The following is a 19,002-nucleotide window of genomic DNA, read 5'->3' on the forward strand; positions in this document are numbered from 1 at the left end:
CACACACACACACACACACACACACACACACACACAAAAAACATATTTGTCCATGAAAATCTGAACCAACATTTCAGTGCACCAGAAGGATAAAAAGGATAAAACACACATGCTAATCTACCACAGTCAGCGAACACAGTTGTCAAGCTGACAGGTCTCCCTGACTTGCTTCACACATTTAAAGACAACCTGCCTGCGAGCTCTGGTTATGAACGAGCCAAGACGTGTTGCATATGCGTAAAATCGCACACATGACATTTTAGATACCTTATTACAGTCAGGTAAAAAAAAAAAAAAAAAAAAAAAAAACGACATCTTTCCAACTCATACTAGAAGTTAAAAAAAAAAAAAAAAAAAAAAACAACAGAAAACCAGTTAAACGCAATTACATGGTAAAGTAAGCTGTTTAGTGAGGTATGAGAGTCCAGGCCTTGTATCGCCTGTTTGCAGTTTTCCGGGTTTTATAACTGAGGTTGTAGCAGCTTAGGTGTGTGGAAAAAAAACCCAGTTAAGTGGACTGTGACCGCAGGTTCCCTGACACGTAGAAATCTCAAACGTCGTTTTCCTGTAGCAGACATTCAACACATCTTTTAAAAGACTTAAAAAAAAAAAAAGTATATTACTGTACTAAGTGATAAGAGAAGGACCAAGTTAGGTGAAGCAGTGAGAGCTAGATGTAATGGAAAAAAAAAAAAAAAAACAATACAAAAACAACATACAGTCCTGTTGGACAGTAGTTCCACCATTTCTCTACTACAATCAAACTTCTTGTTTGACCAATTGTAGTTTGCCTTGCAAGTGACTGATTGAGCGCTTGGAAACTAAGGACTGTGTGGAGACGCCAATGTAACAGCATTTGTAAAAGCTCCCTGAAGAAACAACACTGATGCTCTCAGCCTAAAACTTCCAACCCTATCCTTAAAAACATACATTTTAACCAAAAGATTTGAGTTTTATTATAACACAAAAAGCAGCACACACTCATTTAAAAAAAAAAAAAAAAAAAAAAAGTATGTAACCCGAAGGAACAAAACAGTAAGTCTAATCAGAATATTCTGATTACTCTTAATACACTTGATATCTCCCCACTACGCACGCCGAGGACTGAAAAGGAAGTTTGAGAAGCATAACTGAATCTAAACTGTCCTGCAAGGAAAGGAAGGCGGAAGAGGGATTCTACTCTAGAAGTGACACAGGGCAAAATCAGTTTTGCCAGTTAGAGAAGGGGGATGAAAAGGAAAAAAAAAAAAAAGCAAAACCATCCTACCATCAGTTACCTATTCTCTTCCTAAGGGATAGGTTAACCACTTCACATAACACATAAAAGAAGGGGGGAGTTAAATTCATCTTGTCCAGTATAAAATGTGGAGAAAATATGCCCTACCATCTCAGATGTGGGTACAACAGATAGCACAGAAAATGTCCTACAAACCATCTTCAGGAGAAAAACGGAAACATCCATGCTCCTTAGAGCACACCTTTGTCCAGTATAAAAGACTTGTGGTAACATGACATGTAGAGAAAAGGGCTGTTACCTTTCATGTAATTCTTAGATCTATGCTTGAGCAAGGTCCATCGTTCTATCCAGTGCTGTTGCATGATATATGTACTGTGATAACCCTTGTTTTGGCAAAGAGGGCTTTGTCGTGAACAGTGGTCATGTGGTGGCACTGGTGTTGGAGATACAGCCCAGTTCTGGTTAACAGTAAGTCAGTATGTTGAGTGAGGTAGCATGCGTTGTGAATTACTGGTCCTCTTCCTCATCTTCCTGCTCAGATGATTCCTGGGATGTCTTTTCTTCCTTCTCCTGCAACAGGAAAAAAAAAAAAAAAAAAAAAAAGTCAGGCCTTCACTACACCCACAAGGAAAATGCCTCTCTAGTGCCATCAATATACAGCAACAATAGCTGCCTGTGATTCATGTCTCAACGGGACTGTTTTTACATTTAACAACCCCAAGTACCAACATGAAAAAAAAAATAAATGTTATTATAAATCCCTTTGATAAACCACTGTGGCATGAAGAACACCCAGGGGAAGGGTGAGCCATCTGTAGTGAAAAGTGATTCATAAGTTGGTGAGTCAGAGTGAGGCATCCTGCTTTTGCTCCTTTGCTTTTCCTCTACATTCACTGCTGCTGCCCAAGATGTTCATTCATAAAAATCAGAGGGCTAGTTACGAGGGTAACTTTGGGTCATTCCTTTCTGTGACTAATGCAAGCCAGACTTGTTTTAGAGTACGCCCTAACCACTCATGCACATGACAGAATGTTACTACAAGACCACAGCTTCTTCCTAAATTAAACACTTTTTTACCAACTGAATATGGTTTGGCAATACATTTGACACAGAAGAAGAGAAGCATGCAGTTATACACCATTTATACAATTTTTTTACTAAAATGTCCATGACTTTTGCCTTTGAGGCAAATTTCCATCACACATTCTGTAAAATGTGCATACACGACAAATAAGATGTTAAGCATAAAGATTTAACATTAACGACACCATATTCTGAGCTTTATTTTGTCCTCATCTCAGCACTGTTCCATACCCTGACATGCATGTTGATTTAGGCTTTCATCAAATATACGTTTTTGGCTTTCACACTGGACAAAATGTATAAAAATATGAGCACTTGTGTTTATGGGATGCAAATCTAGCTCCAAGTACTTTTACATGACTGTTCATGACTAACTGACACTAAGTAGAAATTTACTATGCAGGTTCATATTTGCCTTTCATCATGACTAGGTAGAGGACCTTGTGTGACCAAGAAGTCACTCTACATGAACACAAGAACCAAAATAGATGTGATGAGTAAAAATGACTCATCTGAGTGAAAGAAGGCAGGCAGGCAGAGGAATTAAGGAAATGCAATTTTTCCCTGCAGACAGTCATACCAATCATAATTCAATTGGGAAGGGAATGGCTTCACAAGTGTGTGCTCTAACTTTACGCTGTTGTCTTACCTCCTTCTTAGGTCTTCCCCTGCGTTTTTCCCCTGAAGATGGGGCTGCTGTTGCTTTCTGTGAAAAAAACAAACAAAAAAAAAAAAAAAACAGTTAATAGAGCTACTTGTTTCTCTGTGACCTGCTGATCTGGTGCTTGGTCAAAGCCAAAACCTTTCAGTGAAAAATCAGCAATGTAAATACACATTTCCACAGAGCTGTTCCCCTATCTGTCTGCAGATGGCAGTAGTACCCCTACAATTAGACAGATGGAAAGGGGCATTGAGTTCATTGGCTATTATCTGGAAGGCCAACAGGAACTGCACACAGGGCACTCCAGTTCGCTGGCCACCTGGTCTGAGGATCAGAGACAGCTGGTGGAACTGAGCGGAGACACAAACCCTCTGCAGCTCGGATCTTTCTGTTAAACCTATATTATACGTCCATGTGCATTTATGCTCCCTCTCTCTCTTTCCCATACATAGTGCGCAAGGGGGAGCTGGTTGGGGCGAGGGAGAAAATCAGTTGTTGCTATGGAGACGACAGGCAGAGAAGAACTAGGGCTGTGTGCTGGGTGGGGGCGGAGGGGTGCTTAGTGTCAGCTTGGAAACAGTCCTTTGCACCTGCACCACACTGTGCATGACAAGCTGCAGGAAGCTGGAGGACAGGAAGTACAGATTGAGCATCACCCCCCCTCTCAAAAAAAAAAAAAGAAAAAAAAAAATTAAGCAGTAAACCAAGGTCTTTACAATGGGATACCCTAGCTAGTCTATTTCTGACATGAGGGGAAACAGCTAAACTGTAGCCAACCAATATATCACAAGTAACAGCAGGACATCCTTCTGAGAGGATGAGGTTAGCTACCGTTAAAATGTTGATCAACCAAAAAGAATTGGAGGTCAGGAAAAGGAAAACGCTTGCAAGACAATATGAGACAGTGAATAAGATATGAAGCATCATTGTGAAGCTGTGTCTAACTTTGTTGATGTCACTCTGGGTCAGGATGCAAGTTAGCCATTGCTAAAATCATAATTTGTCACCACACTACAACACTACTGACTTACTTTGCCCTTGCCGGTTGTCTTGTTTTTGCTGCCCTTCGGCCGTCCTCTGGGCCTCTTTGGAGTAGGGGACCCACTTGGTTCCTGACAATCAAGACAGTTAGGATAAAGTTAACATAGCACAAAGTGGCTAATGTTTTTAGTGCAGACACTTCAACTGAATTTGTTATGGAACATATTATTTGAGATAGTCTTGCATGTGTAAGACTCAGACAACAACTTCACTTTTCAAGGTCAGAGCAACTGTAGTTCAAAGGCTGACAGGTGGTCAGAGCCACAGGTCGTCACGGTCTGACGGAAACAAACTACGGAAAGAACTGTCTGAAACTCACAACTGAAACATCCACAAAGACAAACATAAACACCATCGCTCATAAAACAGTACAGACTAAAGCATGTCAGGCAGCCACAGCAAGGTGTAAAACTCAGTATTTGTCTTAGCATTTGGGACATTTACCATCTACTTTAAAACCAAGTTACATGTAACATGACATATGTGATCGGCTGTAATGCAATGTAATGATCTCATGTGGTTGTAAGCTACGTCATGGCAGACTCATCTCTGATTGCATCTCTAGTGTGTTTACAACCGCAGCTCATAGCAACCAAGCAATTCAATACCAAAAACACACTGTGCTGAGCGATAGCTATACGAGCCATTGTGCGCTTCCACTCGCCCATGCCACCCATTACGTGACGAGCTGAGGTGGGTCATGAAGAGGGGTTAAAACCAGTTTAAAGGTGTTGGGTTACAGGTTGCTTACAAACCTGTCAGACACACAGGAAGTCTATTGTAGATATCTACACTTACACTGATAAGGGGTGACCAAATGGTCACAAGGGCTTGTTGCAGCCATATGCTGATTCTGAGGTCTCAGTAGCATAGCAGGAGCTTATGACACAGATATGCATGAGCACCTTACCTGCAATAATATCTACCTGAACTATCTGAGCAGATGTGAGCCAATGGTTTGTTTTGTTTGTCTGTTTGTACACTCCCAAGTCCTTAACACAAAGACTTATTCTTGCTGTGCGTTATGTTAGTGATACTTCTCATGACATGCAAACCTGCCAATTTCTCAAAAATATTAAGAAATATAAGAAAATTGGTCTTACTTACATCAGAGGTTTTTACCTGGGGCTGCTTGCGGGGTCTTCCACGCCCCCTCTTTTCTGTTGCCTCCTTCTCTTTCGGTGAGACTGTCCCCTTGTCGCTCATGTTTGCGTAGTTTTTCAGACCTAGGAAATAAATCACACTGGGTCAGGCTTGCTGCAAGACAGGGCGTCGAGTTCGCGCGCGTGTACACACACAGAGACACAGAGAGAGAGAGAGAGAGAGACACACACACACACACACACACAACTCGTTGACCACGACAACAAACCGAAAATCACCGCGCACCGGTAACACGTTTAACTCAATTAATCCGCGCTGATTTCCAGGTCTATTTCTGACTCATCAGCCGACAGTGCCACACAAACACGGGATTCACATCTACACAGCTCGCATGATATTGCTGGGACTCAGTAGGCGGTCGGAGGCCGCACAAATCTGCACAAAACTACTGAACCCGATGCCCCCCTTCCAGTACCAACCATGTTTAGAGGCCCGTCGCTGTACTTGTTGTGGCCAATAATCGGGCCTGCGCATGAAACTATCTCGCAGCATGTCTGCACGCCGGGGCCACGGAGAGCTATCTAGCCGACACACACAATGGCTGGTGTGTGCACGGCGGGGTTTGCAGGCTAAGAGCTTCGCCTGCATGGGCGCTCGCCTTTTTTGAAAAGGGAAATAAAATGCAGTCGAGCGAGGTGATTGAGTTCACTTGCTGCGGCGACGAAAAGCCCGGGCCAAAGCAACAAAAGGCGGCTTCACATTTAAAGCATGAAGCCTCCTCTCGCCGGAGCTACCAGCTCTGTAAAATGCATTAATATCGGCTCGGGGGGTTTACAAGCATGCAAAGTTTCGCCACCTCACCATCGTTGTTTTTTTTTTTTGTTTGCACTCACCTTTACCGCTCGGTTCCAACCGCTGCTCTAAATTTAAGCCCAAATGTTTCCTTAAGCCTGGCTGGTTGTACCCGGTTAAAAGCCTTGCACTGATCTATAGGCTACAGCTTTTATTCGCACACTGCCCGCCCCTTTAAAATCCCAGCTCATGCCGCGTTTGAAACAGTTAGATTTTTTTTTTAAAAAGGAAGATTTTAGAAAATGATTAAATTATTTTCTTACCAGCAGGTTGAGAAGTTTATTCCAACGGAGTCCTATAAACGGCACGTGCGTCTCGTCTCGTGCAGATAAAGGAAAAAAGGCGCCAGCCAGGAAGAGTTTTGGGGCAATTTAAAGAGCCGCCCTCATGGGAGCTGAAACACTGGAGGGCGGAGATATGATAAATGGGCCACCAACAGTACTAGAGCAGACCGACCCCCCCCCCCCCCCCCCCCCACCTTTCTCCCCACCATCACCACCGCCTCCATGTGGATGCTTTTTATTTTATTCCGCACCACGCAACATTCAAGAGCATGCGTAAAAGTTGTGTGGCGCAAAAAGTAAACTAAACAAAACAAACAAAAAAAAAAAAAAAAAACTGCGACCTCCTCCGATGTAAATAAGCCAACTCTTAGAAAACGAAAGAGAAAGATATTCTTTAGTGTCCGGAGAACGAACTCAGATCCTTTTTTTCTGATAAAAGCAACAATAACAAGATGTAGAAAAATGTGGAGTTACTTTTGGGTTAAAATGGGTGAATTAATCGCTAATGAAGCATCATCACGCATTATATGGCTTGTATATAAGCTCCCATTATGTAAAGTAACTACCAATTATAGCTCTAAGATAAATGTAGGTGAGTAGAAACTACATTTCCCTCAGTGGAACAGCAGTATAAAATACAATTAAATCAAATATTAGAATAAAGTGCACGTGTCCCAAAGTTGTACTTAAATATTCTTGGTTAATTTCTCCATTGGCAGTCCTGTGCATTACTGTCACTGTGAGTGTTATGAATGCCAGCCTTGAAAGTAAACAGCAGTGTGCAAATAAAACTATAAATGTGGTGTTTTAAATACTTCTACAATCTCTTATTCAGGAGAAATGCTTTTCAGATGTTGTCATTAGACTAAATTAAAATTTACCTGATTATCTAGAAAGTAATTCTTGGGTTACAAACCATCTTATCTTTGTAAACAGGGTATGTTGACACATTGTCTGCGGATGTCAATGAATTAACCAAAGTCAAACAAAAATGGATCATATTATTTTTTACAAACCAAAAGAGGATATATTTTTGGTAAACAATGCAAAGCTTAGAGAAATGCAGCAAAATATTAATGTTTTGCAGTATATGTCCAATTTTTCTGTTTCGCTGTCCTGTCATTTATCTCTTTGCCACTTAATTAATTATTTTGTGATGCCTTGGTGTTGTCACTCATGGTGAGGTCCAAACCCCCAGTTTGGGAACCAGAGTTCTCTTGTTCTTTTAGTGTAATTAAGCTATTGTTTTTTTATTGGTCTTACTTGTGTTCATACTTAATTAGATATACTTAACTTCTTAAATTAAATACTTAAGTAGATCTTGTGTTGTTTTAAGGTCCTATGGGTTAAAGAATAAATCCCTTTTCTGATTGCATTAAATTTAAAATTGTATTATTTCATCTCCGTCTTATTCTGATTTGTGCGACATATTGTGTTGTCTGTCTAATGTGATTGCACTGTTATTGCTGCCTATCTTGGCTAGGCAAGGGCAGAATGTCTGTTAAAAAAAACGTACACAAAATAAAAACAACTAAAGGAAACCCACATTACATTTGTGCTACAAATAGTTTTACAGGTCACTACAAAACAATTCATTCATGATTATGGCTCTGGGTCAGTTAATAGGTAATGCAAGTACTGCTGTCTGTTTCATTCATAAAGATACAGGCAAACCATTCAATCTGCTCTTGTCAGGTGTAGGTGTGACCATTTTTGCATTGAAAACAAATCTAGAGAAGAGAGAAACTTTTTTCATGGGTGTGGTGGATACAGATGAGACCATAGAGGCACTCCAAACTAATCTTATCAAACCACCTATTGGTACTTTCACACAGGGGTTTCTGATGTAAATGAGCTGCCCATCTGGAGTTGATGGGTCCTCTACTATGCAATTGAAAACATACTGAGAATGCAGAGTGACCTGAAAGTGATCAAAACAGACCGCACAATGCCATCTGTGCGTATTTCACATCCCTGTCAGTTCAGTCAGGGCAGATCTGAAATAACTAAATGAAAAAAATTATCTGGAATATTTTGTAATCCCACCACCTTTGTCAACAGCAGATAGTGTGCAGATATCAATGTACTGTACATACATTATAAGAAGAGTGGAAATTTGGTAAAAAGGGGACTGGATAGGGCATGAATGGAGTGAGCGCTTTTCTCAATGAGTCCAATGTTCTGCTCAGCATGTGCTTGCCTTGCATGCCACCCCCCCTTCCCCATTTCTCACTCTATTCACTTCCTTCCTCTCTATCTTCCACTACTACTTTAGCCCCATCCCCCACACCCTCACACATCTCTGCCATACCCAGCCCCTCACTATGTGGACGGAGACAGGGAAATAGATCCACTCTCTGTGTGCCTGTGGTGCCTGAGGAATGTTGTCCTTCTCTACCACCACCTGGAGACCAATGAGGGGACTTTGACTGATCAGTTATGATGCCAAACAAATGTTAGCATTTTACATTTAGTTGTGAAACAAAATAGCTGCAAAATCATTGCAGCTACTAGAAACTAACAACAGAACCGATCAAATATACATCTAATTGCCAGTTTATTATGTATAGCTAGGTAAAACTAACACAAGTGTCCTCCCTCTATGAAGGGTATAATATCCCATCTGTTTCAGAGAGGTGTAGATGGAACTGTATATCATTTTGGAGGCTGTATTTTATGCTTCTGATGAACTGTACAGTAAATGTTTCTGTTACGTGGCTGACATTCTTCGATATATAACATACTGTAGAACTCTTCAACACAGCTGGTTTAAACTTGGTGTACCAAACCAAGTTTAATTATTTATTTATTAGTAATTTAGGGATGAGGAAAAGGTATAGTCATTAAATTTGGAAATCACCATTTAGCAAGTTCACATTAAAACTTTCTTCTTTCAATGTCCTTCATTTGTTTAATATTGATGAAACTTAGCAAGCAACAAAAATGCTGCAAAGATCTGAACATTAGGACAATAGTCATGTCAACAGTTTGACAGCAAGACAGTTTTCTGCATGTCCCTTTTTAAAGCACTCATTATTTTTACAGAACAAAATGCGTACTTCCTTGAGGAATAAAATATGCATCTTATAGGATAAAATCCAGTTATAAATTTCACATCACAAGTAGTCTAATACCATTTATCCACTCACTACAAGTGCTTCATTTGGCTCATGAATTTTAAGGAATAAAATTAATTAAGATTTATATCGGGACTGCCAAATAGATTTGCGTTAGTGAATTTGCAGATTTAGTTGATGGTAAATCAAAACACTGTAGTTTTTTTTTTTTTTTTCAAATTTAAATAAATTGTTTTCTCCGTGTACCAGAGTGACCAGATCTTAACCTCTGGAGCAACATATACAACAAAACAAACTGGTGAGTCACATTAAATTTGAATGCTAATCAGATCGTACAAGGGACAAACACTTCCACATCATACGCCCTCTTCAGAGCCGTCTCCTGCCTCGTGAACTCTACAGCAGCTCAGGGCAGACAGAATCCTATTAACCATCAGGGGGGTCTTAGACCACTTTGGCATGCTCACCCCTCCCCCCCACACATGTCCTGCTGCCCTTATTTTTTCCCTCCTTCTATATGCTCATACGTCGTCCCCTCCAGCACACACTCTAGCTCATTCTAGCAATCCATTTTTAGGCGCTGTGTAAACCACAAGAGTGCTGCAGCCAAACCAACTAACAGATGTGGACAAAACATCCTATTCCTGCCTGTGCCTGGGTTTCCCCCTGCTTATGCTGCTGTTGGCTCTGGATGAGCCTGAACATGACTAATACACACATACGCACACGCCACTCATATCCTCCCTCTCGTCCTCCAAAGAGAAGATGAAGGGAAAAAAAGGGGGGAAAAGGAGTAGGAGAGAGGGACAGAGAGAAAATCTTTTGGGAGGGGAGAGGAAAAGTGTGGGAGCAGTGGAAAGGCAAGGTGGGCGGAGATGGGAATATGTGTATGGGTGTCTTTTATACTTCTGTGAGGGGGCGGATGGAGGTTAGTGGGCGGGGGAGGGGGCCTGGCTGATTCAGTCTGCTCATGAGTAGTATCTGACTCACACAAACACAGGAAGTAGTGCACGCTGCTTGTTTAGTGAACACAGCACTGCATTTATGTGATACTCCTATATGCAGGGAAGAATAGGACTTCTTACACTACCTAATTTACCTCTGTACTTCGGTCACTGAGTCAGCACTCCACTCTCCCTTTCAAATAGTTTCATATCCACATCCTGAGTTTTAGACAGGGATCAGTGGGTGCATCAGTCATACTGTGACTCAAGCCTGTGAAATTTCTAAGGTTGAAAATAATGCCATATTTGAAGCTTCCTTTGGCAAAAGCAGCCCCAACACATCAATAAGTCTCACTTTTTAGGTTTTATTTGCTGTGTTATGAGAACAAACTCTTAGTAGCTTGGATAAAATGTGCATTTGAGTTTTTAAAAGATATACTTCAGTTTATGCTTGTGGTTCATTAACTCATTCAACACATGACCAATCAGCATCATGCATACTGTGGAGGTTTTGCAATTTAAAATATTTTACTTGACACGTCTCACGTTTACTTTATGCAAAAAAAACAACAAAACATTGATCATATCCATCCATAATCTACCATTTATTCCTGCTACCCAGGGACATGTGTAGGGGCTGGAGCCAATCCCAGCTGACATTGGGTTAGAGGCAGGGTACACCCTGGACAGATCACCAGTCTCAAAGAACTGACATATACAGACAGACGCTCACATTCATTCACACCTACAGGCAATTTAGGGTCACCAGTTATCCTAACCTGTCTTTGGACTGTGGGAGGAATACCTGAAGGAAACCCACACAGAAAGGTCCAGGGTCAAACAGGACTCGAAAGCAGAGCCTTCTTGATGTGAAGAGTCAAAGTACAAACCCCAGCACCACCATGATGCCACACATATATAACATATATAATTCTATATATTATATACAAGATTCATAATTTTTAAATCGAGACCACTACCCTGCTAGGTATGTTTTACTCAAAAGCAGTGTATAGAAGCTTAATGTCCTAAAGACTATACATACAGGCCCCTTTAGAGTACCTTTAGTAGATATAGAGCTATCATCCTTTACCAATAGGTGGTGGACAGAGATTAGGTATGGAAAATAACACAGAGACAAACACCATGTGACATCTTTGAGAAATGACACCATCTTGTGGAGATACTTGTACATGAACACTGAGGGAGAATTTCTTTCATCCCTTCTTCTATCAAACATTATGTACTGCTTATTTACACATCAGAGGAAAAAAAAAGAAGAAGAAATAGCACCTGGAAGGAAGGTTCCTGTTTCATCACCACACATTATGAACAGATTTTGTCTGAAGACACTGTGGCTAAAATCCTCTATTTAAAACACACCTCAGCTCTTCTTGTTAAGGATGTCTGCAGGCATTCAACCACAACCGTGAGAAAGTCCAGCAGAGGGTAGTCTAACCCAGAGAAAATCCATTCAGCATTGATTCCTCATCTGAACCTGAGGTTTAGAAGGTTTGCTGTCACAGAGGAATAAAGTAGAAATCTACATTTTCTGGCAATTTTTTTCCAGACAATCCATCTATCTTTTAAAATAAATTATTATATAAATGTGTTATTACACAATTAAAGGGCACAATGTTGCAGGTCGTGTCAGATTTCTTCATTAGTTTTCATAAAACACAGAGCAGAGTCCACCTTCTCCACATTCAGAGGCAGTTGAATGAAGTTACTACTTCATTCAACTGACCCTCATCAGGTCTAAATTCAACTGAAGTAGAAATGGCAAAGGAGCTCTGTCACCCTGACAGATGAGCGTATGTTCAGAACAGTTGGGAGGGCTAATGGATGAGAGTCACCTTGGTGACGGTGCATCTGGAGTTTTAGAATTCATGCTACCCATCTCTGTCTTACCCGATTGATCAAAAGGGATGGGGCCCGCCTGCCCCATTTCGGGCCTGTCACATCCCCTTGTGGCAGCTGCAGTCCCTGGGGAAAACGGCCGGCCTGGGTTACATCTGTGCTGGTTACTTATAGAGGCGATCTGTGCTCAGTTTTATCACTGTTTTTATTTCCATTGGGAATGGAAAGCAGATTCTCTCTGCAGAGCACTGATGTGATGACCACAACAATAAACTAAGGACAGTTTTACAGTTGGGGATAAAGGGTTTACAAACTCGTCTACAAAACAGGTGCCAGGCTCAGCTGCAGAGTTAAGTTACCTCAACATTTGTTATTGATTGCATTCTGACTGGCAACCCCCCCCCCCCCGTCAGGCAGATTGTAAACTAGGTACTCTTGCTTCTTAAACAGAATCAGCACAATTTTTATGAACAAATAGTGGCCAGACAGTGAAGAAAAAGAAATATATTCAGCTTACCTTGTTTTCTACACAATCTGTGCACTAGAGTTACATTTAAAGGCGTACACCAGCAACTCAGTATTTAAACAAAGTCTGACTAAAAATTATGAAAATTGGAGGAAAGATCAGCCTTTAGAGACAGTCAACCTTCAAAACCATCTAATGCTTCCTTTAATGTACTGTACTGTGCAAAGGTTTTAGGCAGTTTAGATGTATCCATTACAGTTGAAGGCATGAAGAACTTTCAGGGGCAAGAAGAACCAGGAGTCCTGCAGAAAATAATCTGACCCCCTCAGAGCCTGGATCTGGGCAGTGTAGAGTCAGTCTGAGATCACATAAAGAGACAGAAGTCAGTGGGACAGCCTGAGTCTACAGAAGAACTGCAGCTTCTCCAAGGTGCTGCAAAGTACCAGGAGAAACTGTGTGCAGGTGAAACCAGAGAGAACTGCTGCTGGTTTAATGGCAAAGGGAAGTGCTGCAAATACTAATTAGATTTAGGTTTGGTTTCCCTTGCTGCACTTTGTGTGAAGTTAATTGATAAATGGAAAACTATTTATGTATTTTATGTAAAAAAACATCCCCTGTATATTTTTAGTGCCTAAAACCTTTGCACAGTACAGTAAGTCAGTAGTATCTTAACCTGATCAAATCATTAGGGCTGGTTATTTCTTTCTTTCAACTTTGCAAAGCTCCTCCAGAGCCATGATTGAAATCATTGAGATATGGTCATTTGCAGTGTGCTACCTTGTCAAACCCTGGTTCCTGTATAGCCCACAATGCAACTGGACCACTAACAGTTCAGATGTGTTATGCTAGTAGCAGTTAATGTAGCTACCATTTCCTTGCCTCAAGCAGAAATGAAAGGCAGGCTACAGAGATCTGATAAACTATTAAACCCATTTCAACTGCACACACCCAGATTGGTTTTTTAAAAAAAATTTCAATAGACATTAAATACACATTTAAATGTACCAAAAGCCTCCTAAAGAAGCTCAGTATTTACATTAAATTATGTCACTGGTCCCACAGTGGGTATCATAAATCTGCTAGGCAGCCCTAACCTGCCATATCATCACACTACCTAATATACTTTTAAGCTGCTTAAACTTCTACCCTCACCCACACAAAGAGTAAATTATTTAGCCAGCCGCTTACCGATAGTGCAAATTTACAGTCTCCAGACCTCATTGATTCAAGGAACATGAAATAATTTCTCAGATTTTAAGAACTGTAGGTCCATCTGGAGAAAAAAAAAGCCTCTGTACAACCTTTTTCGCCTCAGCTGTAGTCCTCACCAAAACCTATATCAACATATTAACAAGACACAATATATTAACAAGACACTGATGTGTAAAATTGGTGGCACTCTCCTTTAAACCATGTAAAGCATTCATCTAGTAAATAACACATCAGCTTCTTTTACCTCTCTCATTGTCTAGACGTGTTAAAAAAGGGGCCACAGGGTCCATGCAGGTTGCAATCCAGCTGTTGTAGTTGGACTGGGGAGTCCCATAGTGGTGCCTGGAGTGATATCAGTTGACAGATACCCTCTCTGACACCAGGATGTCCGTCTCTGGCCTTGACCACATCACAGTCTTTGGTATCCTATGTAAGCAGGTGTCAGATGGCTGCCTATTGATGAATGATTAGAGTTGCTGAAGATGGACTGTGGTGCTGCCACCCGTGGGGGTCTAGGTGAGATGGATGGACCCATTTGTAATGCAGAGAGGGTCCCACAGCTGCATTAACTATTAAAGTGTGGTTATCTCAGGGTAATGGTATGCCAGCAGCACTGAAATAAACTATAGCAAGAGAAGGTATAATCTTAATGGCCCTGTTTCTGTAGATTACAGGGCCCATTCTCTGATCTGATGGATTAACTGTGAAATGTCAGATTTTGATGAACAGGGAAATAAAAGGAAACAATGCAGTCTGGCCATAAACTAAATTAGTTCAGCACATACAGTATATGATGATGCCTGACATCATAGGAACAATCACTGTACACTTGTCTATATGAATGCTACACCTTTACACTCTAAGTTGGATTTAAAATGAGTTTGAATGTTTAAACCTTAATGTCAAGTGCTATTGGCTATTGCATTTAGTTTACTAAACGATTCAATTAAGACTCATCACAGTTGGTTACTCTACCTGCACAAGACTTCTTTGTCTTGACCACACATGCTCTACTCTGTGGCCAAATAATACTAACCTCAGACAAGGTGCTGCTTGGCACAGTAGCACGGTTTGCCAACAAGCCTGAAATAATGTTGTTACCAATGGTCTACCTCACAGTACAGCTGCTAAATGTAACAGAGACCCATGAAGTGTGTGTGTGTGTGTGTGTGTGTGTGTGTGTGTGTGTGTTTGTGTGTTTGGGAGGTGTGGGAGGATGTGGGGGATGCGGTGGGGATGCGGTGGGGGTGTGGGGGGTGTGGGGGGTGGGTGGGCAGTGAAGTTTGCTTTTAATTGCCAGTAGGCAGTAGGTACTGGGAGGAAGTTCACTTGTTAAACTTTATACAGATGGTCAATAGGTTTATCTGTGCCCTTCCTCTTACCAGTATAAGTCTTGAATACAGAGCAAAAAAAGGAAAATTGATTCTGCTGTACCTTTCATTTTGCCACCCTGAAGCTCATCTTGTAAATGTGCCCTCACAGTCGATTGGCCTGAGGGATGGAGGAGCACAGGGAGTAGCTGGGTGCAAGACTTGGCCATCCATTCTTTGTACATGGAAGGAGGGGGATGCAGGGCAGAATTCCACCTGCTTGCTGAATAAATCATCAGTCCATTCTGCAGCTGCAGTCCAATTAACCAAAAGGGACCCTATGAATGCAGTTAGGTGGTATGATTAATTACACAGCACTGACAATACACACAAAGAGCACAGAGTATCCCAAAGGATGAACACCAAGCATGGCATTACATTGCTGACTTTAGTGTATTGTTCCCATCGGACATACAATATTATTATTGTAAGTTTTTACCATTTTTGCTGACATGCAGTAACTAATAATGTCTATATCCAATGCACAATCCACACATGAGATTGGCAGAAACTCTCTCACACACCCACAAATAAGCAAGCCCATTTATGCCCATATTTCATATAATCATGCAACAATTTTGAATAAAGTTATAAACAGAAGATTTTCATCTCTCAGATGTCAAGTCTGCCTGGAATAGTAATTTAGAGTGTAATTATTTCCTTTTACAAGACCCCTGACAAAGCTCTTAGTCTTTCTAGTCCGGCTTATTCAAATAGTGCCTATAATTGAACAGAAAAAGGCAGAAGAGAAGGTGGAAAGGAAAGGTTAATGGGACTGACACAAAGGGCAAACAGCAGAAGAAGTCTAGCCTGATGTGTCACATCCTGCCTGCATCACAGCCCATACAAGGAGCCAATTAGGTTTGGTCAGTAATCAAGTCAAATCCAGTGGCTGGACTCTGGCCTTAGCTTTCTGGGGCCCTCTCCAGAACTACTGGTACTGGTATCTATTCATGATATGATCACACACTGAGGTTTGACTGCTGCCAACATCCAACAGAAAGGTCACAAGGAATGTAACAAATCAAAACAGAAGAGGGGTGAGACAAGGAATAATTGGAGGAAGATTTGGTCAAGTGGAGAAAAGGCTGCACATCTACTGTTTACTCTTTACCAGTCTTTATTCAAGATGTTTGCTGTGCAGAAGATCACCAACCCACTCCTTTTTTTCAGCATGTGTGGCTTGTTTCACTACAGCAGGGGATAGAAGGTGGATATGACATTTCCAACCAACTTCAGTTTAAAGGTTACCTTCAGTTTCAAAGTTAAAATCAGTTTCAAGAAGTTATTAGAGAAATGCAGAGTTTGAATGGGCTTCTCATATTGTTGGGAAAGGTTGGACTTTTCAAAAGTAGAAAACAAATATATATCCAGAGCAAAAGAAATATTGATCACTTTTTCTTTGTTATAAAACAAGCTCCTAGTAAGTAATAATAAAGAAAATTAATAGCATACATGAAATTATACATTATTATATATCCACTGCATATTAATCTATAGTATTATTACATGTGGCCTACAACAGAATCATTCATCTTTACTTTGCTTTACTGATGTGATCATTTACATTTATCATCCTGAAAGTTACTTTGCTACATTTAGGGACTGACCATGGATTTAATTAGGGGCTGATCATGGATTTAAAGCTGCTCAATATCTATACGAACAGTGGAGCTAATGGACACATGTGGTCATTTGTGATGAACTGACACACAACAGAGCATTTCCAGTGTCCTTCAGTTCGCTGTCTTGGTTTTACCAGCCGTAAAAGCTGATATAAACATAATTTTTGAAAAAAAAAAAAACAAATTTTTGCTCCTCAGCTAAACATTAGTTTTAGCACAGACTTAGTTTAGACTTAAAGGGTCTAGGGTAGGCTAGGTAACTAAATCCATCACTTCTCAAAATCAATAATTAACACATTTATCTTTACATTCATTCAAAAACCAAAATGCAATTTTTCAGTGCTTACACTTAATTAATACTATGCTTTTAGTAATTTCTAGCTATACATGGGTTAATATTTAATATTTAAGGTTCAGAGTATTTTTTTTTCTTTTTTATTAGAAAAAAGTAGTATCTTCTACTAACTGACTGAAACAAAAACTTCACTAAATATTATTTTAGCATGATCTGAGAAACTATGAGAAGTGGGAAACAAGACAGTCTTGTAGAATGGAAATCAGTTAGGTGGCGCAAATTTTATGAAAGCATCTATCAAATACATACTTGAGGTTCCAAAATGAGTACTTTACAGCGAACCCTTTAATGAAGCTGGCATTAAAGCTGGCCTTTTTCACTATTCATGCTTATTGCTAAAAACAGTGAATCCCAGCTTCGATTCATGCTAGACAAAGAAACAGCTGCACTTGGAGTTGGAGTTTGAAATCACACAGTAGTCTAAAGCAAAACACACAATAAATGAAAGAGAAAAAAAAAAAATATCAAGACATTTGGTGAACTGAGAGTGTAAGGTGTTCAGTGTCTGACATTTTATCAGCAGACAAATAGAGGGATATTGAATTTCATCATTTGTAAAATACACATCGATGTTTACTTGTAATAAGTTCAGGCGATAGCCAGTTAGAGTTCTTGCATGCTTTGGGTGACCTGAAAAAATGAAGGATCAGTGGCTTTTTCTGTTGCTGTTAGCTATTATTAATCAGGGAGAAGAAATATTTCCATAAGCATATATCTTAGAGGGTTGCCTCTTCTGTCTCACACAGTTTGCAGGTTTATCTGGTGTATACAAAACACATTAGCTGCTTTAATCCTCATAAAAGCAGCTGTGGCAAGAACACAAATTGAGTCATCCTCAACACTGAAACAGTAAATGTGGTCGAGTTTTGATGGACTGCTGAGGAATATCACGACCAAAAGCAATTAAGATAAGCTGGAATACTTAATGTTCTTGTTGCATGTTCAGACCGAACCATAACTCTATTTAATTTTTTTTTTGTGTCCAAGAGGGTACATCTTTGCACGATCATAAGATGCTGCATGCAAATGCTATTGTGCATATTTGCATTCTAGCAGCAGCTAAATCTTTATATATTTTGTAAATATAACCTCAAAGGCTTTTTTTCTGTAGTTGGCCATTGATAATCCTGTTGAATAAACATAATGTTCATGTGTAAATATTTTTCATGGGTTCATCTTAGGAAGCCTTCTCTCCTACACAACACTGGTTCATCTATATAAAGTGTATTGTAGTGGTGTTTTCCGAGTGCAGCTGCTTCTCAGGATTAAAACCAAACATGACTTATCCTGCATGCTGTGATTGTAAAGGAGGTTTGGGGGCTTTCTCCAGATAGAGTGTTTCAGTGTGTAACAATGACTCTTGGCTGCAGCTGCAAACATTTCTCTGAATTGGATTACATCCACACAATGTATGGTAAGGCAACATTCCCATCCAAGATAAACTGTGACAATGGATAAAGGAGAGGATGGAAAAAGCACATATCTGAGGGCAGAAGGGACAATTATTTTTTAAAATAAAAAGGGAAACTCATTGTGTTTCAGTGCAAAGTGTAAGAATAGTTCAATAGATAGGCAAGTATGCAGATTTGGATTTCCTTGATAAAAATGAAGCCACAGCCAGCATTTACTTATCTTAGCATAAAGGGAGCCCACACTTCAGAGCATGTATGGTATAATGTGTTAATCAGTGAGTTTTTGAGGTGCTGGTAGGAAGATTTTGTTATCTTAGAGCTGTCCTAGCTTCTTGCTTCAGTCATTAAGCTACTCTAAGCTAAGTTAAAGACTGCGGGCATATAGGAGATTGTGAGCAATCCTCTCACAGGACAGCAAA

At 40.3% G+C, this 19,002-nt stretch overlaps 1 protein-coding gene across 1 annotated transcript; it reads right to left on the bottom strand.

The window, feature by feature from the left end:
• Positions 1–1,244: 1,244 nt before the first annotated feature.
• hmga1a (high mobility group AT-hook 1a) lies at positions 1,245–6,098 on the bottom strand. Its single transcript, XM_026332716.1, has 5 exons — positions 6,020–6,098; positions 5,130–5,248; positions 4,013–4,093; positions 2,970–3,026; positions 1,245–1,807 (listed from the first exon to the last, which is right to left on the bottom strand). Exons 2-5 carry the CDS (start codon positions 5,226–5,228, stop codon positions 1,745–1,747), a joined length of 300 nt encoding a protein of 99 aa, XP_026188501.1. The 5' UTR covers positions 5,229–5,248; positions 6,020–6,098; the 3' UTR covers positions 1,245–1,744.
• Positions 6,099–19,002: the final 12,904 nt, after the last annotated feature.

Source organism: Mastacembelus armatus, chromosome 7 (assembly GCF_900324485.2).
Source record: "Mastacembelus armatus chromosome 7, fMasArm1.2, whole genome shotgun sequence".
Lineage (NCBI taxonomy): Eukaryota > Metazoa > Chordata > Actinopteri > Synbranchiformes > Mastacembelidae > Mastacembelus > Mastacembelus armatus.